Source organism: Crocuta crocuta, unplaced genomic scaffold (genome assembly GCF_008692635.1).
Source record: "Crocuta crocuta isolate KB4526 unplaced genomic scaffold, BGI_CrCroc_1.0 scaffold46, whole genome shotgun sequence".
Lineage (NCBI taxonomy): Eukaryota > Metazoa > Chordata > Mammalia > Carnivora > Hyaenidae > Crocuta > Crocuta crocuta.
Window position 1 is genome coordinate 509,902 of NW_027530975.1, and position 26,593 is coordinate 536,494.

General features: G+C 38.7%; 1 protein-coding gene and 1 long non-coding RNA gene across 3 annotated transcripts in view; one reads left to right on the plus strand and one right to left on the minus strand.

The window, feature by feature from the left end:
* ANK3 (ankyrin 3) overlaps window positions 1-26,593 on the plus strand; it is a 338,327-nt gene that overhangs the window by 113,388 nt on the left and 198,346 nt on the right. For both annotated transcript variants that reach the window (XM_077770154.1, XM_077770152.1), the window contains exons 5-7: window positions 2,123-2,221; window positions 7,535-7,720; window positions 9,580-9,678. In XM_077770154.1, coding sequence (XP_077626280.1) covers window positions 2,123-2,221; window positions 7,535-7,720; window positions 9,580-9,678 — 384 coding nt within the window. The remainder of the gene's footprint in view (window positions 1-2,122; window positions 2,222-7,534; window positions 7,721-9,579; window positions 9,679-26,593) is intronic.
* Window positions 1-26,593, minus strand: part of LOC144236503 (uncharacterized) — a 173,822-nt gene that overhangs the window by 57,455 nt on the left and 89,774 nt on the right. The gene's annotated exons all lie outside the window — the stretch shown is intronic.

A 26,593-nucleotide genomic window follows, 5' to 3' on the forward strand; every position in this document is an offset into this window, starting at 1 on the left:
GAACCTTCCATCTGAAAATTTCAGCTGATGAGGAAAGACAGATTCTCAGTAGTTTACTAAGCTAAAACAGAAATCCACCCTGGTTTTTACCTTTTTCTTCTTAATATTTTCAACTGTTTACCTTTCTGTGTTTTTTAAAGGGATATTTAACTCAACCAAGGATTAAATGATCTTTTTGTCAAATAAGAGAATGAAAAAATAATGATCCATCTTGGTCAAATAAGTAAATGAAAAAAATAATCAGTAATATAAGGATAATCGTAAAGTACCTTTCAGTTTCCCTCAAAGCTATGGGAAGAGTGCCAAAGACGAAACACACCAGGCACATACACAGATACATGTATGCATGAGTGCGCACACACACACACACACACACACATGTACACATACATTTTGTTGCAATTATTCCATGCTTAATGTTGATCAAACCTTTCATGAAAGAACAGAATAGCAGTAAACTTTAGTGATGTAATTTAAAGGGAAGAAACTTGAATGCTCTGTCATTATTCTCCAGCCTCTAATCTCATGTCTCTAATTTTGAGCTTGGCAACCATATACACATAAACTAGCTTTATGTGTAAAATAGAGTAAGTAGAATAGACGAGCTCTCTGATGAATAAAGTATATATACTATGGTAGATTTGTTACATGACATCAATTTTATCCACTAGAGGATTTTTTTTTCTAATTTTTTTGTTTTATTTTATTTTTGAGGTGGGGGGGTGGACAGAGAAAGGGGGTCAGAGGATCTGAAGTGGGCTCTGTGTGCCAGACAGCAGTGAGCCTGATATGGGGCTGGAACTTACCAATAGTGACATCATGACCTGAGCCAAAGTTGGACACTTAACCGACTGAGCCAGCCAGGCACCCCACTTAAGGATCTTTTTAACTTACTTTTAAATTCTCAGCTAAAAGCCAAAAAAATGATGTCACCAGAGGCTGAATTATAGATAAGTAAGGTAATCATATAGTCATTGATATTTATAATGATGAACCTAAACCTTTTGAATCAGAAAAGTTTGAGTAACATTTCATACATCTTATTTGGAATATATTTACTTTTATTCTTTGTAATTGCATAATGCATACAATTAAATTTCCAGAACATACAATTAAATAAAATTGTATTCTGAAAAACGTATTCAAAGAAAATTTGTTTTAGTTTGAAAAATATCTGTTTTGATGTATATATTTGGCAATAAGATTTTAAAATATTACATAGGTGAAATATTCAAATATTTCATAGATGTAAAATAAGTTGTTCTAGAAAACACACTATGCAACTTATTTTTAACAAAAAGCTTAAGATGCAATGGACACATTCATTTACTTGAATCTAGATTCTTTGGCAGTGGCTACATTTCAGACAAACATAAATATACATATAGAATATATGCGTGTGTTTATATATGTGTGAATGTATTTGTGTGTGTATTCTCAACATGAAAATACTATGGCTTTGTAGAACAATGCAAGGAAGGAAACTTACCAAAAAATAGACTACTAATTGAATTCTGTTTTGAAAGTGAAGTATACCTTATTGCATATTGGTATTCTTTCCTTTGTTCCAAGTCACCCCATCTGTGGCAAGTTCAAAGGTATTTGAAATTAATATAAATCCCTTTCAAATTGTGAACTATTTTAGATTCTTAATTTAATTTGAAAGTGTTACACTTTTTATTTAAAATAGCTAATTATATTGTGTGGGGAATAAAGCTTATTGGGACAATGACCAAATGCATTTTTCTTCAAATCCTCACATCATCTAGGAAAATCCTGTACTCATTGTAGGCACTCAATAACAGGTTGACAATTAAACAAATGTACTTATTTATTTAAAGTGGATCTATTGGTATGAATTATACATACACTATTAACTATGAACTATACCCAAGTTATAAATTGTGTTGTATGTTATGAATTATAAAGCATTTTGAATGACACTTATAAATTCTGCTTAAACTATCATGCTTAGGCTTTCTAATGAATATGAATATCTACACTAAAGTATTATTAAACTTATAATGCATGAGTATTTTCTGAAACAAATAATAACAATACAGTGGAAAACTAGATTGGTTTCAGAAAGCCATAAACAAACATTTTATTTCTTCTTTTGCAGAATGGCTTCACGCCATTGTATATGGCAGCCCAGGAAAACCACCTGGAAGTTGTCAAGTTTCTTCTTGACAACGGTGCAAGCCAGAGCCTCGCCACAGAGGTAAGATGTATTGGTTCTTTCTATGGGTAGGTTCACATGTGTACAGGGAATTTTGTAAGGCTGGAGTTGTTTGTAAGGCTGGAGTGGGAGAATTTGTCCCACTGGTATTTCAATTGTAGTCATATATTAATGTGGGGATTCTTAAGTGTTTATGAAATATACTAGACAATCTATTCTTAGTCTTTAAAGAATCTTCTGTTGTGTAGATATCCTTTCTGCTCTTAAATGGCTGCTTCCATCTTATAATTGAGCTACTTATTTATTATTTGCATATTTGTTTTAGAACACTTTTCTGTTTCTTATAATTTTGCCTCACAGGCAACCACCATTTCAAAATATGTTTGTAATAGTTTGAAATCTTTTTTCCAAATATAAGTTAGTGTAGTTATAATAATTGAATGTATGCATTTCTAAAATTAACTGGATTTAATTCACACTTTTCAACAAAACTATTATGTTTTAAGTGTTAGATAAACATGGTATTGAAGAAAATTTTGTGATCTTGCAAAGAAGAGTTATTTTAAAATAAAAAGTTATTTAAGTCAGTGGGACTGTCTTAAGTAATACAGTTTATTTTTTAAACTAAACGGGAGAGAAGATTATGATTCCTGGTGAACTGTATCACTAGAAATCTATTGCCAGGGCCCCTGGGTCACTCAGTCAGTTGAGCATCCGACTCTTGATTTTGGCTCGGTTCATGATCCCAGGGTGCTGGGATTCAGCCCCTTGTTGGGCTCCACACTGAATGTGGAGACTGCTTAAGATTCTCTCTCTCTCTCCCTTTGCCCCTCTCCCTTACTCATGCTCTTTTTCTCTATATATCTCTCAAATGTAAAAAAAATAACTAAAAAAATCTTTTGCTAATATTAAAAGATGTTGATCTTTGGGTATTCTTTATTTTTAACAAAATAATAAAAACAAATACAGGGTTATCCCTGTCAGAACATGGCTCCTCTTACATTCTGATGTGCTTTCCAAATGGCACAAGAAAGACATCAATAGAGGAATTGCATACAAACTCACCCAGCTTTTGAGATCATGCCTTCTGGGGAAATGTCTAAATAAATGAAGAGGCAGTTTGGACAAAATGAAATACAAATGACCATAAATGTATGAAAATATCCCATCCTCACTCTTGGTCAAAGAAATATTAATTTATTAATCAGTTAAGAAATGAGACCCAAGTCTTTTGCCCAGGAGATAAGAAAGAGAATTGGAGAGTAGAAGAAATTGGAACTTTCCTACAGTATTGGTAAAGTTGATTATTGGTTGCAACACTTTTGCAGAATATTTAGCAGTTAACTGTCAAAAATTAGTATTTACATACCTTTTTATAATTTCGCTTCTAAGAATTTACATTCCAGATATATTAGAAGGAGATGCCAAAATGGTATATGAGAAATTTACCAACAGAATTAGAACAATTTTTTAAAAACTGGAAAGAACCTAAATATGCACCAGTAGGAAGCCTGTTTCATAATGTTTCTATACTCACACAATAACATGTTATTTGGAATTATCAAACATCAAGCAAGACTATATGTACTGAGAGAAGAAAATGCCCATGGTATATTGTTCTTGGTGGTTTATTCTGAGCAATAGGAGAGAGATTTACTTTTCAGTTTATACCCTTCTGTACTATTGAGGGTTTTTATCATGAGAATGTATTGTTTTTATAACAATATTCTTAAAAGCAGGTAAGAACTACTGGCTGATAAGAAAAAAACCTACATTTGGTAGGCATAGAGCAGTGCCTATTTGTTGGATAAGAGAAAAACCCATTCCCATTTTTGGATAAAACTACTAAATAATATAAATACCCTAATGCAAGTGATTTCATAGTACTTCGTTTTGCTTGTGAAGGACAGGCAGTATTCTTTTTTAAACTGTGATGTACAGATCTCTAAGTATCTCTCCTTTAGAAGCAATTATTAAGTCCAACTTACTGCTAAGTCTTTGGCATGATTATGGTTTTTAATTTTTTTAATGTTTCTTTATTTTTGAGGGACAGAGTGTGAGCAGGGGAGAGGCAGAGAGAGAGAGGGAGACACAGAATCTGAAGCAGGTTCCAGGTTCTGTGCTGACAGATCAGGAACTGGAACCCAGGAACCATGAGATCATGACCTGAGCTTAAGTCGGATGCTTAACTGACTGAGCCACTGAGGTGTCCCTGATTATGGTTTCTAAAATCTTTCCTGGGGGTGTCTGGCTGGCTCAATTGGTGGAACATGCAACTGTTGATCCTAGGGTTGTGGAGATCTCCCTTGGGTGTGGAAATCTCCACTGGGTGTGGAGATTATTTCAAAAAATAAAAATCTTAAGAGAAAAACCCTTTTCTGTATTAACTGTGTACTGCATATCTTTTCCATATATATCTTCCTTCTTTTGCTAATTAAACATGAGATAAATGTATTAGTTCATTTACCCCACAAGTAATTACTAAGCACTTATTATATCCCCAAGGCAATGAAGGTTCTCATGGACCTTCCCTAGCAGTTTCTTTTGGCTTATATTTTTCTTTTAAGAATAATTGCACAGAGCGAATCAAACTGTTTAAACTAGGTTTGCAACCAAAATCTGGAGCTGCTAATTTTAGCTATTGACACCTTAGAGCTGGTATCTTTGTGTCTTTAATTGGCTTATTGCAGGAAGCACATTCTTGGGGGTGCTGATGGTATCCATTGCAGTTAATTTTCTGGTGCAAAGTCCTTTCCTTTATGTATAGGCCCTGTGGGTTTAGTAGTTCGTATTAGCAGAAATGTAGCCATTTACTTATGATTCAGAACCAGAAATGGGCTGTCATTTTTACCCTTTAGATTTTGTCTAGGTTTAACAAAAAAAAATTTTTTTAAGTTTATTTTTGAGAGAGAGAGAGAGAGACATAGACAGAGCACAAGTAGGGAAGGGCAGAGAAAGAGGGATACACAGAATCCGAAGAGGGCTCCAGACTCTGAGCTGTCAGCACAGAGTCCTAAACAGGGCTCTAACTCACTAGCCGTGAGATCATGACCTGAGCTAAAGTCAGACGCTTAACCAACTGAGACACCCAAGGTGCCCTCCCCTTTTAAAAAAAAATTTTAATGTGTTTTGTCAGGGTTTTAAAAGAGAGATGCCATCACATTCACTCTTTTTTTTTTTTTTTTTTTTNTGGGATGCAGAGGGAGAGGGAGTGAGAGAATCAAGCAAGCTCCACACTCACACAAAGCCTGTCATGGGATTCAATCCAAGGACCACAAAATCATGACCTGAGATGAAATCAAGAGTCAGCCGCTTAACCAACTGAGCCACCAAGGCACCTCCATGTTCACTCTTAACACACAATGTTCCTTTTGCCTCTCTATCCTTTAAAAAATGTATTTTTCTTTTGTTTTGCAAAAGTAATAGATTATGTAAATAAGAAAGTATAGGCAAAAGCAAAAAGAAGAGCCACTGTTAATTTTCCTTCAAGTGAAAATTTTGTTTATTCACTAAGACCTTTTGGTACATGTTATCTTTACAAAAATGATGTCATATATTTAGACAGTTATGTAGATTAGATTACTCTTCTCATAACATTAAATTACATTCTAAACTTTATGTCCTTAACTGTAAATCTGTGATATTCTTTTGGGGATGTCTTGGTTGTATTCAGCCTTTCTTGTCTTTCTTAACACTACGGGCATAGTCCTTCAAGCTACATTAATGATCATTCTTTCCCTTATATAAGTCTTCTTGGTAAAGTTGAAAGGGGCAGATGGGACTTCAGCTGGATATCGAAGCATGAAGAACAGATAGAATTCATATACATAGAGCAAGGTGGAGGACATTTCAGGGTGGGGGCATAGCATGAGTATAGGAGCCAGGGCAGAAATAGTTTGCACATCCACGGCTAATAAGGAGACTGCAGGAAAGGATTTATATGAGAAGAGCCTGGCCAATATTGTCCCTTAGGTATTTGACCAAAATTTTACACATCCTTAAAAAGAAATATACTGATATGTATTCAGTCAAATAAGTAGTAGGAGCCCTTATCTGGTTTGTCTAGCAAGGAAAAGAATGATGAAGGTGGTGGTTTAGGAAGACAAACAAGACATTAGTATGCAAGCAACTAGATTTTCTCCTCTCCCTCCTGAACACCCTTCCACTGAAGTAGCTCTCTACTTGGAGCACCAGGGCTACCAATATCATGAGCCAAGTGAAATAAGTAACTAGCCAGTTCCCTAGTAAAAATAATTTATCAATATTCTTTTGAGTGTCTAATAATAAAAACATTTCAGAATTCAAATTTGTGAGCCAGTCTTAGGATTTCCTACTCTGTGCTGTTAATTCTGAAGTCAGGAAAACTAGATCATCCACAAATTACTTAACCACAGTGTAGTGTGTAGCTGACTTCTCTTTGTCAGGTCCCAGGGCAATACAATGGGAAGACTCAAAGTATACAGACAGGAGTGCATATCTGAGTTGATCCTAGTCATATTTTGCATGATCCCTGTGTGGTCTCCCTTCGTTGGTCAGAGAAGCCAAGAAATTTTCTTAAAGGCCTTTCTTAAAACAGCAATTACTATGATTCATTAATTAACATATACAGATTGACTATCAGATAAATGCTAGGCAACAAAGTACACTGATGAACCAGATAGGCATATCCCCCAGTTTTAAAATATCAGTTGGGGACACCTGGGTGACTCAGTTGGTTAAGCATCTGACTTCAGCTCAGGTCATGATCTCACAGCTCATGAGTTTGAGCTCCACAGCAGGCTCTGTGCTAACAGCTCAGAGCCTATAGCCTGCTTCAGATTCTGTCTCCCTCTCTCTCTCTCTCTCTGCTCCTCCCCCACTCACACACACTTTCACTCTGTCTCTCAATTATGAATAAACATTAAAAAAATTTAAATATCAGTGGAACCTTGTATAGCTTATTTAAATAAGATCCTTTGAAAATTTTGCTTGGATTTAACCTGAAGTGTTATTGTTTTCACTGCAGTTATTTTCTAGATATTGAAATTATGGTGCCTTTTTTCTCTTTATGTAGTACTTTTATGTATTTTCAAAACTCACCCAGTTAATGTATATCACTTTTTAACAGAAGAAAATCCATAAACTTATTATAAATTTCTTATTATTTTATGCTTTGGTAAATATATAAATATCAGTATAAATATATAAATATAAATGTAAATATAAATATAAATGTCTGTTCACATGTCTGCCTACTTGAATACACTAGCTTTAAGAACCCTAAACAAAAATCGGTCACTTGCTCACATTCTTTATTTGTTAATCAGAAAGAACATATCCCCAGTTGCCATTCTTGACCCATCCATTTATTTGCAGGATGGCTTCACACCGTTGGCAGTAGCTTTGCAACAAGGTCATGATCAAGTAGTTTCCCTCCTGCTAGAAAATGACACTAAAGGAAAAGTGCGTCTTCCAGCTCTGCACATTGCTGCCCGGAAAGACGACACGAAAGCCGCTGCCCTGCTGCTGCAGAATGACAACAATGCAGACGTGGAGTCAAAGGTGAGGCACAAAGGAGGTGAGCTTATCGCGCCACTCTCCTGCGTCAGGCACCCACACTGTAAGAATGCCTGGTCTCCCTTTGGGCAAGCTTGCCCCAAACCCTGAACTTCACTGGGAGGAATAAAAATATGTGTCCAAGCCAGCCAATTGAGGGCACAGCCCCCTTGGCATCTAAAGCTAGGAGGTAATAACTGTGGACACCGCCCAATGCATGCTAACAGGGAGGCCACCTCAGGTGTCCATTAGTATTCACTGTTAGTTTCCTTCCTTTTACCATATATTTTTCATGAATTTAACACTTCAGCTCAAACATCAGAGTGGAAGATTAGAAAATGCTAACAACAATGTGCACAAATGAACTTTTGGTTGGTATCTCAGATGACAGGCAACGCACTGAGCATTGATCAGTTGTGGAGAGCATGTCAGCAGCCAGAGTCCCAGCCAAAAATCCCCATTGCCTTGACATGTACTCCCTGAAAGTCTCTGTGAAGGAAATGTGCCATTTGGAAGGGGCCATTGTGTAGCCCTTCATTCGGTCTAGCTTTCTTTCTGTGCCTCTTGTGTTCCCATCATTGCTTTCATCCTCATTATTTAGCTGTCATGAGCTTGCTGCCGTCCATATCACCGACAGCGAACTAACCGTTCATTTTTTCCTCCTCTTTGCTTCCAAATGTGTTAACCTAGATGGTGGTGAATAGAACAACAGAGGTATATATATAAACATATACATAGAATCTGTATCTGCATCATCATTTCCCCATCACTTAGTGCTGCTGCCTCATTTCTTTCCCTCCTTCTTTGCATTGCCTTCTGTAGGCTAGATACCTGCTTTCCACCCCTGCCCCCCAAAGTAGCATGTGCCAGAGAAGATAGTAGTTTGATTACCAGGGCTTTCTGCAGCTGAACCTGGTGTTGGAAGGGAAGAATGAGGAATCCTTGAGACTTAAGGGTATCACAATAGAGTTGTGTGAGATGAAGAGTTTTGATGCTTTAGATGCTTATCAGCTATACTTGAAGCTGCAGACAACCCTGTCATTCTACTCATCCAGGACTGATTCTTTAGAGTTCTGCATGACACTTAGCCTCAGTGGTGTCAGCAAAATGAAGGTTACCTCTGAATGGTAGCAATATGCCCCACCCCTTCCCACAAGACTCAGTCAGATAGCTAGCATGGCTAAGAAGCTTGCTAACAACTTAGAAATGCATCTAGTTCCTATAAGGTTTCAATCTTTGGGGACTAAGTGAATCGCTGCATGTTTTAGCATTTTTTAAGGAAGTAAAATGACCTTGGGATGAATAAGCTAGAAACATGTGTTATTGAATAGGCATTTGCTAATAAAGAGACCAACTTGTGGATTCTTTATAAAATGGAATTACCCATTATACAAGACCAGTTGTAGTGACCTCCCCCAAAATTACTCTTATCATTAAAATTGGCATTTGCTCTATATTAAATATATTAAACAAATTGTATTTTGACAGAGTTTCAATGAACAATTCTATCATTGATAATAAAACAGCAGTACTAATCAAACTTTCTATAAGCTATGGATTTTTCTTGTCATTCCTGTCTTGACTTTTTGAAACGTTGGCTTCTGTATAGTTCTGCTACTGGACTACTAAAATTATTCAGTCTGCACCCTTGGTTCCTTCCTGGCTATTCCTCTGCCTATGAGTTTGGCGTTTATTTGAAACCCTGTGAACAATTGGCACTAATTGAAAGAAACCTAGTACAGAAAGGAATGTGGACCTCAGCATATTTTGCTTCCTCCTTTTTCTTTGGGCAGGGTTATGGTTTTCATGTGTCAGACAAGGGGCAAGCAAGAGTCCATTGAATGTCTGTTATGTTTTCTTTACAGAGTGGCTTCACTCCGCTCCACATAGCTGCTCACTATGGGAATATCAATGTAGCCACGTTGCTGTTAAACCGAGCGGCTGCTGTGGACTTCACGGCAAGGGTAAGAGCATTGCAGTATGACCTGCCCTGAAAGTACAAGAAACAATTCTGAGCCCTCCGTTCCCAGCATGAAAAGGGGGTTGAGACAGATGACCTTCAGGGGTCCTCTACCAGTCAGTGAGAGCTGTGGTTTTCTACTTTTCCTGCTGTGTTTTCTTGCTTTTATATAGGCGCGCCTATTTCCTAACAGGACAAATAAACTAAGATCATGGGAAATGGGGGCGGGAGGAATTCAAGGAATCACGACTGGAAAGTACAAACCCTTCTCCAAGATGAAGTTTCTGAGACTATTAGAAATAGGTCAGATGGCGCTAATCAGACTTTAGATGTCAGCGTCTTGACCTTGCAGATGAGAATATGGTGGAATATCTGGATGAGGCCCAAACTTCAGAACCCCAAAAAATAGACACCATCTTTTGCTTTTATCGTCTGTCTCCTATAGAGTTTCATAATGAGTAACAAAATTCTGTATCCTGAGTAAGTTCATATCCCTGGAGAAAGGAGTTAGTATTATGTGCTCCACTGGATGGCAACTGGGACATCCAGACTAGTACCACTCTGAGCGTAAACACCAGTCCAGTGCTAGGTCTGAGCATAGGAAACCTTATCAGCGGCAGTAGAAATGAAATAGGAAGCAGGATAGAGGAGGATCCAGATTTCCTGAGTTCCAATTTGGCTTTAACTTTTCTTTCTGTGTCCATCAGTTTCCTCATTTATAAGATGAAATGATCTGGGGCACCTGGGTGGCTCAGTCACTTAAGTGTCTGCACTTCAGCTCAGGTCATGATCTCATGGTTCGTGGGTTTGAGCCCCATCAGGCTCTGTTCTGACAGCTCAGAGCCTGGAGCCTGTTTCAGATTCTTTATCTCCCTCTCTCACTGTCCCTCCCCCACTCATGCTCTGTCTCTCTCTGTCTCAAAAGTAAATAAATATTTTTAAAAATTTAAGATGAAATAATCTGAATTATGAAATTAAACCATAATGTTATAATATCACCACTCCCTCACTGGGCCCCCTGTGAGAATTAAAAAAGAGAGTATATGTAAAGCACTTAGCACAGTGCCTGACACATCATCAACAATGACAGCATCAGCACTGGGATTCCAAACACAGCATGTGAAGTAGTGTTTTTGCTAAAACCTTACTCATGAGGGGAAAATGGGATTAGATGAAACTGGAGAGAGGGCATATACTACAACTAGAATTCTCAATAGCTGTAGAAGTAATACCATCTTTGAAGTCGCTACCGTGTGACAGATGACAGGCTAAGCATTTTTCAAATATCACTTACTCAAAAAGTGTTATTTATCCCTGTTTTACAGAAGAGGAAACCAAAGCTTAGCAACAAGAAGCAGCTGGTCCAGGATCCCAGAGCCAGCAAATTAGGAAAGGCAGAATTTCAGCCCCAAAGCTCCTAATCATGCCAGTAGTATGTCTCCCGTAGGTGACTCTAGGGGTTCATTTTTCCTTCTCTTCTTATAATTCATTAGTTCTATAAAAATTAATAAGAATTCAGATTGTACTAATATAAAAGCTATTTCCTACCCTATTGTCATCAGCTTGCTGGAAGCCTTCACCAGTTTTAATGACTCAAGAGTACTGGTCAGCTCACTTCACTGCAGAGCTCTGTTCTTACTGCATTAACTGTATCCTTGGGATTCAGTGACGTAGCTGGCCTGAAACCTAATTTTACATTTGGAAGGACAAAGTGAAGCACCTCTTTAAGTCAAGCATCAACAGGGCATATCAGTGTTAAAACTGAAGTTCTTGTCTTGAAGATGCATTCTTCTGGTTTTATTTCTGTAATTCACCATATAATACAAACCTCATTAAACCACATCTTCTAATTAGGACATTTTGAAAATTTATGTCAGCATAGTGTTTGAAGTCTTTGTGACATTGTTCAGAGATTTCCTGATGCTGAAGATTGGGGCAATGTTTAAGGAATTTTAGAGGACAAATTACAGGATTTTCAGACTCCTTCAAGAAATTCCAAAGAATCCACTTACCTTAAAACAATGAACGTGGTAATTACAAATGAATGCTAACTTACTGATTAAAGATCAATGAAGATCTCAGATCCACGTCATTAACCTTGCCTGTGGTTTAAAATAATCACATTGTGCTTTTGTGTAAAATATGTTAAAATTCAGGGCATTTTCTGATTTACAAAGCCATTTTCTCCAGTCATCCCTAATTAATGAGGCCTGTCTGCACTCTGAATGAAGGCTGTGCTTTAATTTGATTGTACTTTGTAGGAGGCCCATGTGGTTGCTTACACCCCAACACTTGAGGCTCCCCTCTGGCTGGTGAGTGATGACCTGCTTTCGGAGGTTTGAGAAGAACTAGTCTTCACAGACAGCTTAAAGAAATCCGTTTGAGGTTCCAAATCTCTAGTAATTCTATTGCCTAGTAATCCAGCATCTGTACTTTGGTACCAAGGCCTCTCCCTGGCCAGCCTCAGTGGGGTCTTTCTAAGTCCCAGTTCTTCAGGGATGTAACAGAAACAGCAGCTAGAAAGTAAGATGCTGTGGAACACAGATGGGAACAGATTTTATCTGGTCAGAACAATAAAGGAAAGGTCATTAAGCCCTGTTTGCTAAGAGCTAGCTGGAAATCATAACCATAAATCTTATGCCTCAGGAACCTGAATCGAATGAGATATTGATTAGATGGTTAGAGGTAAATTTAAAAACAATAGCAGCCCTTGTCTTAGGAGGCTGTGATATCTGTTAGCTGGCTGTGACATATCATTGAAGAAAGGCAGATACAGTCTCGTAGTTCTTTGTGGGCTGAGGATGTGACCTAGACAATGGCTACCTGTCAGCAAAGAGAGCTGGAATTAAGAGCAAGGAGAACACCCTGAAATTTCCTGCATGCGGTAGATGTGCATTTCCAAAGCAGATATGAGGCTGAAACAAACATGGTGTAGCTAAAGGGAGTACACAACAGGACAGATTGTTCTCTATGCTTCTCTGCAGGACTGGCTAATTTATGCAGCAATAAAGCAGATTCTAGCCAGTGGTAAATGTGTACCTCAGAGTTGCAATTAACACTAACCGATGTACAGCACACTCACCTGTTTTCTACACCTCTCCTTGATTTTTATTATGATGTCAGTTTTGATTCTGCATTATAATTTTGCTATATGTATGTAAGATATCTTGTGTGACTTTCTCAATATTTCCTTTTGGATTATCCGTGAAGACCTGGTCAGCCCCATAAGTCTGCTGCAGGGAGTTAATAGAGTAGCTGCTGAACACAGCAATGCAGCCCCAGTGTTCTTCATTCTCTGAATTGAGTCTGCTGACATGGCATTGACACTGTCAGGATTTATGGGTGACCCCTGCTCTCTTAGCAAATTATTCTAGATCTCTAGGGGAAGAGAATATAACTAAGACACACCAGAGTTGCTACTGATTATCATTCCAGTAAGGAGCATTTTGCACTGGACTAACTGAAGGACAAATTATTATGTGGATGCCAGCAAAGTTCCTTTTATTGACTGAAGAAGATATATTAATACTTTATTTTTTTGGCTGGCTGAGATTTTTTTTCATCAAATATAATGGACCACCCAACTTAATCTTCACTCATGTCACTGGCTTTTCCCCTATAAATGATTATCCAACTCCCCATTTTGGAAAGGCAATTGAATAAAATATCCTTATACTGGTCTTGCTATTTAGTACTTTTTGGGTTTGATCTCCGGGAAGAATAAAGGATTTATGTGTTTCAGTGCTGTACCTCACTTGTTTCCAAAAGGATTTCAGGTGGTTTGCAAATTAATTACATATAAATTAAGCCATCTAAGGATGAAACAGAAAAACTAAATGTTATCAAGCATCTGGAATGAGCCAGCAAATATAACCAGAGGACAAATTTAGGCCTAGGGCTTTGATATATGTAGTGGAAAGAGGAGCAAAGATTATATAAATTTTATTTTTTGACAAAAGAAGTCTTATAGTTATCTATAGAGACAATTTCATGTGTATATGAAATAAGTACAATTTTTTATCCTCTATTAAGAACAGTGAGCTTGCATAGTGGACAGTACTTTTAATGACCACATTTCAAAAGGCACAATTCTGACTGCCCCATCCTGCCTCTTGATGCTAAATCTTTGTCAGTGAAGACACCCAGCCCCAGGAGGCTGAGAGGGACTGTGGCCCAGGTACTCAGTTTGATGATGATCTAATTGTGTGTGATAGAACTTGGCATGTGTGTCACAGATTAATGAGAACTTATCATGTTCATTGGACTGCGTTTCTCAAATATCAGATCCTTTGAACAAGATTTTGTCAGGTGCTGGGCCATATTCAGGACTCAATTAAGTCATAGGAAAGTTTACTTTAGGGGTGTCTGGGTGGCTCAGTCGGTTAAGCATCTGACTTCGGATGAGATTATGATCTCAGTGTTTGTGGGTTCAAGCCCCACATCGGGCTCTGCTCTGACACCTCAGAGCCTGGACCCTGCTTTGGATTCTGTGTCTCTCTCTCTTTCTGTCCCTTCCGCACCTTGTGCCTGCTCTCTCTCCCTCTCTCTCTCTCAAAAATAAACAAACATTTGAAAAAAGAAAGAAATAAAGGTTATGTTAGATAGGTGAGNATCCCTTCCGCACCTTGTGCCTGCTCTCTCTCCCTCTCTCTCTCTCTCAAAAATAAACAAACATTTGAAAAAAGAAAGAAATAAAGGTTATGTTAGATAGGTGAGGCACTAAATCTGCTGGTGGAAAACTAAAAGTGTCAGGCTTACAATCTGCCCACGTAATTGGTCAACGTGATTCAGCATGTATATTAGCAAAGCAATGCCCATGGATAAACATTATCTGAAGGTTTTCTTTCTAAATTAAATTCAATCTAGCAAACATTAAAGGGCTTCAATTATGGGCTAGATTTAGAGAGTCAGACTTGAGGAACCTATTGCCCTTAGTCTACTAATTTGGTTAGGCCCCAAAATGCCAAATCATATAACACAAGTCTCTCTTAATTCCCCAAAGCACAACTGAGTCTAGACTATAATATCAAACATGACTTTTCCAAAGACATAGAGACTGAATAAGGGTGTTCAGATCAGAGAATCAAAGCTGAAGGACTGGTTCTGGACATCACTGTCCCCAAAGTCCCCTGGCCCTCCAGGGTACCTCTAGGTACCACCTGCCTGAGACCCCAGAGGCCACTGTGTGGCAGACTCTATCCTGCTTCCCACCAGTGAAAACCCTTTTATTGTGTCTCTCCTAGACAGATTCCAAGCCCCTTCACCTAGTCTCTGGGCTCAATGAGAGGAAACATAACCATGTTTCCTCTATACCTAGACCATCTTAACTCAGCAGCCATTATCTAGTGGAGACTAACTTTAATTTCAATTCAATTCAGTTCAAAATCTATTTCTCATTCTCTATAACCACATTTCAGGTGTTCAACAGCCATCTGTAGCCAGTAGCTAGTGTGTTAATACAAAATATATACCATTTCCATCAGCACAGAAAGTTCTTTATTTTTTTTTTTTAACAAATAGTTTATTGTCAAGTTGGTTTCCATATAACACCCAGTGCTCATCCCCACAAGTGCCCTCCTCCATGCCCATCTCCCCCCTCCCCCTCCACACCCATCAGTCCTCAGTTTGTTCTCAGTATTCAAGAGTCTCTCATGGTTTGCCTCCCTCCCTCTTCCCCACTATTTCTCCCCTTCTCCCCCTGCCCCCGCCATGGTCCTCCATTAGGTTCCTCCTAATCCACCTATACATGCAAACATACGGTATTTGTCCTTCTCATAACACCCTCAAGTTCCATCCATGTTGCTACACATGGCCAGATCAGAAAGTTCTTTAGACAAAGCTGAGAGACACCATTAGTCTCAGGTCTTCCTTCCCATAAATACAATAATTATCTCTAAATGTAACTCCCTCCCACAAGGAAAATGATCTCTTAAATAGATATGCAGAGCAATTTTACTATGATGGACTTGCCCTTTCTGCTCCAAAGGAATATTTTGCCTTTTTCATTATGAAACTAGAAACCACCACACCACCACCAAATATAAAACTGAAATATTTTTGCAAAAGAGAAATAAAAATTACTAGAAGCTTTGGGGTACCTGGGTGGCTCAGTTGGTTGAGAATCTGGCTTCGCCTCAGGTCATGATCTGGTGGTTTGTGAGTTTGAGCCCCATGTCAGGCTCCATGCTGAAAATTGTTTTAATTACTAGAAGCTTTAACATAGTGATTTCTTCCCAACTCATGCTATGTGATCTTCAGATGTATTGGAAATCAAGACAAATCTGAAGAGAGGTTTCAAATCACCAGGGATTTTACCACATGGTTACCTTACTTCTGAAAACCTCAGTTTTTAAATCTGTGTAAAAGATGCCTCTATCCTATTCCTCAAATATTCTTTCTCTGACCCCCTAAAATAAGCTGCTCCCCCGTCACATCACTGTATGTGTTCGTGGCGCTGTGCGCTCTCGCCGTCACAGTGGGCACTGCCTGTTCTTTTATGAGTGTCGTGGTGTATGTCTGGCACACTCTGCTTATTAGTTAACTCAGCCCCTTGAAGGCTAAGATACCTCATTCACCCTCTGACAAGCTCCTCCCCGGTGATATCCTCTTCTCACCTGGTAAATATCCTCTTCCTCAGTACTCCCCAGGTGCTGAGCTCTGTGATAGTCGTTTTACCGTGAAGTTAATCTTTTCAATCTTCAGTGAAGGACTCCACAACAGAGAACCTATTTCTTGCCATGTCGATTTTTCAAGAGGGAACTATTTCTCGTTGTACTACAAAAGGGCAGGACCTTTTTTTTTCTTTTTTCTTTTTTCTTTCATCCTGCCTGACAGCCCTTTATCTGCCTTTGATGAAATGGTACTTTGGCATACAGCTACATCCCACTCAGCCAGAGGACTACAATGTGAAAATGTGTGGGACTCTACTTGTTATAGAATAAGGGCTCAGTAGATACTCATTTCCTTCCTTTCTTCTATAGGTGAAATTTATAGTAATAGTGATTTTCAAAATAGTTATAATTTATTGAGTATTTACTAAGTTTCAGCTCCTTTGTTAAGCATTTGACATGTATTATCTCAACAATCCTATACAGGCTGAAGTAAGGGTGTAATGAAATACAACTCCACTTCCTATTTGCTGCACTTGCAAGACTTTGAATTCCTCAAAGACAGACCTGTGTAGTATGACACATTTTGGAATCCCTAGGGTATGATCCAGCACTTAGTTCTGGGAAGGACTCAATATCTATTGACTGAATTCAAGATTGAATGAACAAATAACATCAGGCATCTGTGTCCACTACTCCTGGGCAACCGGCTCCTATCGAAACCCCCTTCCTCAAGCCCCAGTCCTCTCCTGTCTCAGAATTTCAGGCTGAACCTCACCTGGCCTGAGGGAGCTGCTTCCCAAACTGACATTAGCCACATTAAGGGAGATGGGAAATCCATAGGATTCTCATAGCGAGATTTTAAGCACGTGTACAAAACCCACAGTTTGAACGTCAGGTGCCGAGGGGCAGGTTTATTTGGGCAGCAGGAAGACTCATTATTCGACAGTGTAGATGACCTTGGAAGACAAGGCTAGAATAAAGGGCCAGACACCTGAGGCTGCTACTGTGCTTTGTTCAATTAAGAGTGTTTTGAACAGGGCCTCAGGTTCTGGAAGATCAGGTCCCAATCAAGGCCACCACCAGAGGGCGCTAGAAGAGACATCAGCTACTATACAGAGAAGCAGTAAGTACTGCTTTGTCAGACAATAGTGACAATACTCTTTGTCAGTAAGAGTATGACTCTTGTAATGGTTTGACAGAGATGCGGCACTTCTTGAGACTCTGGTTTGGGTAGAGATGCCAATGAAAATATATTTTTTAATATATTTTCCCTGCGTTATACAAACTTTTTAAGATAAAATGCCTGGATGGCTCAGTGGGTTAAGTGTCCAACTCTTGATTTTGGCTCAGGTTCTTTTAGATCTCACGGTTCTTGGGATTGAGCCCCATATTGGGCCCATGTGCCGACAGCATGGAGCCTGCTTGGGATTCCCTCTCTCTCTCCCTCTCTCTCATCTCCTCCTTCCCTCTCCCTCTCACTCAAAATAAATAAATAAACTTAGAGAAAATTAGATTTGTATCCTAGTACAGGCTCAACAGCATTAAAGACAAAGACTTTTTAAAAATTGGTTATATAAACCACATTTGGAATGAAAATAAAGATTTAGAAGCATTAGCAAAGGAATGTGAGTTACGGGAAACTAGCCATGCAGCTACTGCATCAACCTTAATATTGTTGCCATGGTGACATTAACACATCAGGAGGAACAAAACCAATAAGCCAAGGACAGAGTGGTGGGAGATACAGCTTTTCCAGAGAGTCTTTCCTAGCACGCTCTGCAATCTCCTTTCTGCCTTTTTTATTTCATGTCCTTACTGACACATCAAAGGAGAATCTCCTATATAACTTTTTATTTTATTGTTTTTTTAAAGATTTTGTTTTTAAATAATCTCTACACACAACTTGGGGCTCAAACTTAGAACCCGAAGATCAAGAGTCACGTGCTCTCTGACTGAGCCAGCCAGGACCCCATCCTATACAATTTTTTAGAGGAACATTTTAATCTTAAATCATTAGTACATTGGAACTTACTAACATCTTGGTGTATGGTATGGGATCTGTGTTCTCTTCTGAAGTGGTAATGTTTCCGAGTTGTAGCTGCAGCAGAGCCTTCAGATTTGTGTTGGACCCCTGGCTCTTGTTCTGACTGCATCCTCAGTCCTGATGCAGTCCAAGACAAATCTCCTTGCCACAGGGCCTGTAATTTTCCTAACAGCCAGGTGAAAGAGACAGCATTTCAGTCACTAGCTTTTCCCATCGGCCTGACCACCCTGTCTGATGGTGGTGGAAGCCACTTTCTCCTTTCCTGACAGAGAGGAGATAGAGTACAGTGTCACAATAAGCAGCCCCTCAGTCAGACTGCTGGGGTCCCACACTGGCACTGTGGCTGACTTGTGTGCTCTTGGGCACGTTAGTTATGCTTCAGCTTTATCATCCATAAAATGGGTCCAATAAGAGTACCCAATGCATGATATCACTGTAACCGGATGAGATAGTCCATTATACATTGCTTAGCATAGTGCTTGACCCAAAACACATGGGCAAGGACCCTAGCCATGTTTGTGGTGGAGGCTGTCATTACTGTTTTCATCCTGGAGGAGACCCATCACTGGAAGCCACATTCATCTGAAAGCATGACATATGTCAAGCAAGTGGTATCATGGCAGCTCTCTAGGGTATTTCTAGAGGTAGTCAGAAATCTTGCTTTCCAGAATGTTGGATTTACCCTGCAGTGGTATTTATCAGCATGAGAAGGTCAACCTTTAATCGTTTGAGAAACGATTACTATGACATTGTTTGAGACAGTAAGAATTCTAATTAGATCATAGAAATTGGAAGGTCCATGTTTCTCTTAGTGTCAGTTTTCCTCTTTGAATTTGTGCCTGCTTCCTGCAGTGCTGCTCTGGAATTGTGGCTCTGAGAATGTTTTTAAATGACCCGGATAAATCCTATTTTGCAATTCCGTGAAATAAAGTTCTATTAAGGTAGGAGTTGGCAAAGCTCCCTTTTATTCATTTGCACTTTAAAAGAGAATTATTCATCAGCTGTAGAATTTTCATTTCCTCCAGTGAGTGCAAACAGCGGTGAAGGGCTCCTGGGCCCCTCTGCTGAACATTCAAAATGCTGTCCGCACTGTCATCAGCGCATTCGGATCAGCCCTCAAATGAGCACTGTAGTTTTCCATGACAAAATCGTTCCCTTCTTCCTTTGGTGAGTTGAAGAATGTGCAGGAAGGGTGAAAGGGCACCTAGAGGCAGGAGCTTAGGACTAGGCAGAACTGAAGGTTGCAAAGGGGTGAACTTGAGAAACATGAATAGTCATTTACTGGCTGTCTCCCAAGTCAATGAAGAAGGTTTAAGAAAACAAGTTCAGTTAGGAGATCAGCATGGGCTAGTATAGTTAGAAAAAAACGGAAGAGCTAAGTTGTGCTGGAAACACAGGGATTCAAATCAAGTCTAAGAAATGTAGGTGGAAGCCCACTTGCCAGTGTGAAATGAGACTGGAAACAGACAGATATGGTTGACCATAATCACCAGGCTGTGCATTAGCTCTCCAGAACTCATTCAACTACTAGTTGCAAGTTCTTGCCTTTAAGCAACATCTCCCCAAACCCCAACCCGCCAGCCCCTGGTAACCACCATTCCAATCTCTGTGTCCACAAGCCATTGCCAGATCTTACATGGAGAAGTGGGATGGTGGCAGTGGTGTTTAAGATGTGTCAGGACATACATGATGAAGGGCAGATGAGGACACGTGGCCGTGAGCTGTGGCAGGCTCCAGTCACATAAGGAAAAGAACTATGCTCAGGGAGAAGCTTGTCCAACCCCTGGACCTCAGAGATGACTTCGCTAGAGTCCTCCTATATCCACAGTTTCTCAGTAGGAGAAGGGGGATCATCCTTCTCCATAGAAGATTTAGAAATTTGCAGAGGCATTTTTGGTTGTCATCAAGGCTGGAATGTAATGGGACAGGACGAGGATGGCTAAACCTTCTTCGATGGGGACAGACCCATGCAAAGAGCAGAACCCCAACCAAAATGCCAACAATGCCCCCTGAGACATGTGGATTGAACATCTCTTTACAGCGAAGGTAGAGAGGTGGGATATCCCAGGATGGAGAAAAAGAGCCCTGAAGGTCATGCTCCATCAGGGCACTGAGTTTCTCCTAGTGATGTACCCCGAAGGGTAGGCGGGCCAGGAGACTCTAATGCTCTTTTCAGCTCCTACTATTGAGACTTTCAAATATGAAGTGGGCAAAACTTATACAACATTCAAACTAACTTAGATAACAGCTTTCATTTATTACTAGGTATGAGGTACTATAATAAGCTTCCTATACATGATTTTATTTAGTCCTCATAGTAAGCCTGTGAGGTGTAGGTACGATTTCCATTTTACACTGGAAAGCAAGCAGTTAAATAAGTTGTGCAAAGCCACACAGCTTTAAGGTGGTGGAGCTTGGGCTAGGAAATAGTAAATAAAGTCAAATCAAATCCAAAAAAAATTACACTCAGACTGTGTACTTCATGCTATTCTAACATTGAAGGCCACATGTACTGGGCTTTGTACTGAATCCAGGGTCATCACAGGATAATCAGAACCAACAGCAGTCTCTTGTCTCAGCTGGCAGTTTGTTCTTGCCTGTGCCAGAGTTGCAAACTGAATTAAATACATTTTTTAAAGGAGTTTAAAGGATTTTTTTAATTTACTAGGAAATCCCATTATACATTTGAGAACATTTAAATTGAAAGATGAGCCAACCTAAAAACTGACAAATCATCAACTTCATTCTAAAATACAATGCATTCACACTCCCCCACATTTTATTCACCTCTATCACTTCTGCATTTTTGAATCCTGAAAGATCATGGTTTGAAATGAACTGTTGATATTTAGAAACTTAATGGCTTTCTGACAGAAAGGTATACTATCCATTTTCTGGTAAGAAGAAATGCAAGGCGAGCTTTTCTCTACAAGGAGTGAGCTCCTCTGGGTTTGACACTTAAAATCTACATTTTCATTGCCTCCAAGTCACAGCCTCACAGCCAGGTTCCCCAGCTGGCTAGCGGTGTCCTTTTCCCTTAGATTTGGAGTCAGTACCCTTGGGATAGGGCTTTGCAATCTGTGTTTTTAACAAATTCTTCAGGTGATTTTGCACAATAAGATCAGGCACAATAAGAAAATACTGACTGATGCTATGAAAATATTGTCCAAAGTTGAAAAAATTGTCCAAAGTTGAGCCATACAAGTCTTAATAACTCATTGGCTTATAATCACTATCTTTATGCCACTTTAATAAAGTAATCTTAAATTTACATCATATGTACAGTTTACAAAGTGCTTTTTTATGTGAAGTGCATTATTTGAGACCTTAAGAATATATGAGCAAACTGAGATCCCACAACATCATTTGTCCCAGATCCTATCAAGAGTAAAATAAAATAACAGGGATGTGGATCCAGACCTGCCCCGTTTTAATATGCCTCATGCATGACCATCAACTGGCATTGGCAGAACCTGAGTGGCCGCTGAGGGTGTGTGATATTGGTCCCTGAGTGGCTGAGCATTCCGTGGTCCCTCGAGAGAAGCACCATCCCAGGACAAGTACACTACACACAGATAAGGCCATTTACACCAGAACTACTTCTTTTCCAAGTGATTTTTCTTTAAAAACTCCAAAGACCTTGTTTTCATTCCTTAACATGTTTGAAACTTGCGCAAGGATCTAATTTATCCAAGCAAGGATTTGGTTTGTCCAAAGACCAAATGAGGGCAGAATACCTGAGAAACTAACAATTTCAAGTTAACTGACATCCTAGAAGCCTATAAGAGTGATTTACTTTTTGGATGAGAAAGAAAATTATTTAACACAAAAATAAATGAATTTTATTCTAGATTTATTAGAAATGATAGAGAAATGTGGCAAATGTGTCATTGTAAAGTCCGCTAATATTTTTATTTTTAAGAATTTTGGATGGTAGAGTGTTAGAAAAAGGGGTAGACTTCATTTGTTAGTATCACTACAGGAAATCTAATATTGCTAGATTAACTTATTTTAATGTTAAAGATTACAATATTTTCAAACAACTTTCCTCAATGTATAGAAAGCAGTCGATTACTTTGTAATTGAATTTTTGATACCCCATTCAGTTCAACTACTATATGCCTCTCTACCCAGATATCTCAAGCCTAGGAGGGCTTTCTTTACTATAACACTGAGCAGGCTACTTTTGAATGAGTAATAATAGTGACACCTTTAAAGAAATCTGAAAACCGTGAGTTCTTATTTAAAATGGTAGAGCTGAACTAACCAGTCTTTTAGATTCTGCATATTTGTATTGGCTATGAGATATGCTGTTTCCTTTTGGTTAGAACTTGCACATTGGCAGCATATTCAGTATGGGGACTATGCTACTTGGATTCAGAGCTACAGCTGATGTTTGCAAAAGTGAGGGGACTCACTATCTGGATATATTTTCTCCTTTGTGACCCAGTGGAAAAGGCCAGCACAGCTTTTAGAATCAGGTAATTTAGGTTAATCCCAGCTCAGACATTTTTCTCACCTTGTAACTTGAGGCACCTTTCAGCTGCAGCTTGCTAACCTGAGAATTTGAACTAACAGCATCTATTTCATGACTTGTTGTAGAGATTAAATGAGATATATCTCATAGAACCAGCAAAAATAAGAGCCTAATAATTCATACCTTTTTTTCACTTTAATTACATTTGTTCTGCAAAACAGAGTTGTTTGGTCCAAATCAAGAGGCGTCAATTTTTTTAGTTGAATTCTTTTTTCTAATAAATTCATATAGGATAAAAAAGCTTTCAGTGGTCAACATTCATCATTGTTTATAGAATTATGGCAACTCTGAAATGTATCCTGAAAGCTATGTTTTAAAAGTACACATTGAACACCCATTAGGATGACTGCTATCAAAAGAGAGAGAAAGAGACAGAGACAGAGATCTGGTGTTGGTAAGGCATTAGAGAAACCAGAACCCTTGTCCTTTGTTTGTGGGATGAAGGTAAAATGGTGCAGCCACTATGGAAGAGTTTGGAAGTTACTCAAAACATTAAGTACAGAGTTACCCTATGGTCCAGTAGGACCACTCCTGGATACATATACAAAAGAATTGAAAGCAGAGTCTTGAAGATATATTTAAACACCCATGTTCATAGTAGCATTATCTACAAAAGACACAAAGTGGAAGGAACCCGTGTCCATTAACAGATGAATGAATAATCAAAATGTTAAACAAAAGGAGATGGGGAGCTGCAGAGACTTGGCAAAGCCTTATCTCAATTGTTGATGAGAGATCTGCTATTAATCCAAGTGAAACTTCTAATGATACTAACAATAAACAGCTTCATATTATCCTTAAAAGAACATAAATAAATTGCTTGAGGTTTTTAGAGCAGAACAGAGCTATATAGTCAGAGCCTGGTTACACAGCAGACATCAAACATCCAAGCATTTGCTGCTGCTCCTGGGGAGCCCAGCACCTCCTGGTGTGTAATCTCATGCGATCTGATTGGTCTCTAGGGAAAAAGTGAGGTGGGAGTGTGGATAGCATCGGTATTTTCAGTGTCACTCTCAGCAAGACCTGTATGGACTTAATCTCCTTATCCAGAAAGCACAGAAAGAGAAAAGTTGCTGTAGAATAAGCCGGCAGTTAGTAAAACTAGAGAAGAGAAAAAGACTTTGCCTGAAAAGACCTATTTCATTTAAAGAAAACTTCATGAAGTCAGAGGAAAATGGGCTCTAACTAACAATGGTAGTCATCTTAATAATGACTGCTGTAGGGGCGCCTGGGTGGCTTAGTCGGTTAAGCGTTCGACTTTCGCTTAGGTCATGATCTCGCGATTCATGGGTTCGAGCCCCGCGTCGGGCTCTGCTGACTGCCAGCTCAGAGCCTGGAGCCTGTTTCAGTCTGTGACTACCTCTCTCTCTGACCCTCCCCTGCTCACACTGTCTCTCTCTCGCTCCTAGAAATAAGTAAAACATTAAAAAAAAATTAAAAAAAAAATAATGACTGCTGTAGTACAGAGGAAGTTTGAGTGTATTTTATATTTATATTATTAATAGACCATCTAAGTTCAAATTTTTTAATGAAAATCCCTACTCTGTGTCAGACTGTGAAGGATGGAGTATCATCTTATATTCCATTGTTTGAAATTTTACTGGAAATCTTGTAAAGATTTACTGGAAATCTGAAAGCATTCTTTGTTTGCATGTATTTTATGGATTTCTTCAGGCATTAAAAAATTAATGTATTCTCTAATACATAATGTATTCTCTAATTCTCTAATTCTAAAAAATTAGGTGTTCTCATAAAAAGAAACAAGGTACTGATATATACTACAATATGGACAATCCTTGGAAATGTGATGCTAAGTGAAAGAATCTAGACACAAAATGCCATATGTTGTTTGGTTCCACGTATATGAACTGTTTAGGCAAATCCATAGAGACAGAAAGTAGAATAGCGATGGCCAGTGGCTGGGGTATAGACAGAAGAATGAGAAGTAACTGCTTAATGGGATGGGGTTTCTTTTGGGGATGATGAAATAGGTACTGATGATGGTTACACAATTCTGTGAATATATGAAAAACCACTGAATTGTATACTTTCAAATTGTATACTTTCAAATGGCCAATTTTATCACATATGAATTGTATCTCAATAAGCCTGTTATAAAAATAAACTCTCAGAGAAGACTTGAGGAGGAAAATAATAAAAATTGATAGAAAAAGAATGTTTCTATATTCTCCAAGGAAATGAAAGTCAATAGGAATTCAATTTTTTTTAAATGTTTTATTTATTTCTGAGAGAGAGAGACAGCATGAGAAGGGGAGGGTCAGAGAGAGAGGGAGACACAGAATCTGAAACAGGCTCTGAGCTGGCTGTATTGTATAGTATACAATTACATTGTATCAAAATCTGTATGACTATTAAATATTACTTACCAAATATATATTGTTTGGAGATTGGCAGATATGACTTTGTGGTAGAAGAAACTAATATTTTCCTTTACCCTCTTAGGTTTAGTTCCTGAGGTCTTGCAAATTAAACTAACAAAAGACAGATAAATAGGAGAAAGGCTTATGAGGTTTTGATAGAAAAGAAATGAAGACCCAAAGAGGCAGTTAGACCCCGAGGCCTTACATGCTATTTTAACAAAGGGTAATACATTTGCGGAGAAGCCAGAAGACAAAGGAAAGGGAATTTTGGCTTCTAAACTGTGGTAAATTTGGGAAAGGTAAATATATGGTGGGGAAACTAATGGAAGCTAAGGGTTGTTCAGTTATGCAGATTCCTGGCGAGTGTTCTCCATTGATGAGACATTAAGAGGAAGTCCCTCCTGGTGGGAGAGAGAAACACCTTCCCAAAGGTCAATCTGTGCCCTGGTGTTAGACAAAAAATTCAAAACAGTCCTTGTGCCCCAGTGGCATATTGTGGGGTGGTATACTCTGATCTCCTTCAGCCTTCCTCTAAGAGGTGGTAAGAATTTCCAAAAGATAAATATCTATGAGGTGGATGAGGATGCCAGTAGGCCTTGCATACATGTCTTCCCAGTGCTCATTCTGTGAACCTACTTACTAATCATTTTTCTGTTTCTACCTACACTAGGGATAATGATAAAGAGACTAGGAAGAGAACACATAAAGATCTTGAAATGTTGTGTGTTTTTAATGCAAATCATTAACACCTTGAAAACACTTTCAGACATTGTTTTGCTACTTTGACAAACTTTTTAAAAACTATAGTAGTAACAAGTGGAAGAATTAGCAAAAGATACCAGGTCCCCTCTCAATTGATTATTTGTTTTAGAATTTGTATGCAATTGGGACCGTATCAAGGAACTAAACTAAAATAGTCACATTGTTTAACTTCTCATTATCTGAAAGACTGTGAGTGCTATCTCCCACCTACTCTTCTACTTAGTGAGAAACTCCCAGACATATTTAAAGAAAAAGAAAGAGAGGAGAGGGGACCTGGGATCAGAAGTCTACTGCCCTTTATATATTTAAATGGAATGAAAAGTCTGCCATTTATCACAAGGTAGGAAGGGGCCCTGATTTCACTTTAGTAAGTTGCAGGAAAAATCTGGCTTTGGTGACAATTTCATAAAGAAACTTGGCTACTACCTCAGCCAGGTTTTTCAGAAACAGCTGAAAAGAAAGAAAAATCCAACAATTCCACCATTTCCCAAAAAAGGTACTTGTTTCTTCCAAGTCCCTGGAAGTTAAAAAAAAAAAAAAAAAAAAAATTTTTTCTCTGTTTTTCTTTTTTATTCTTTTGTATA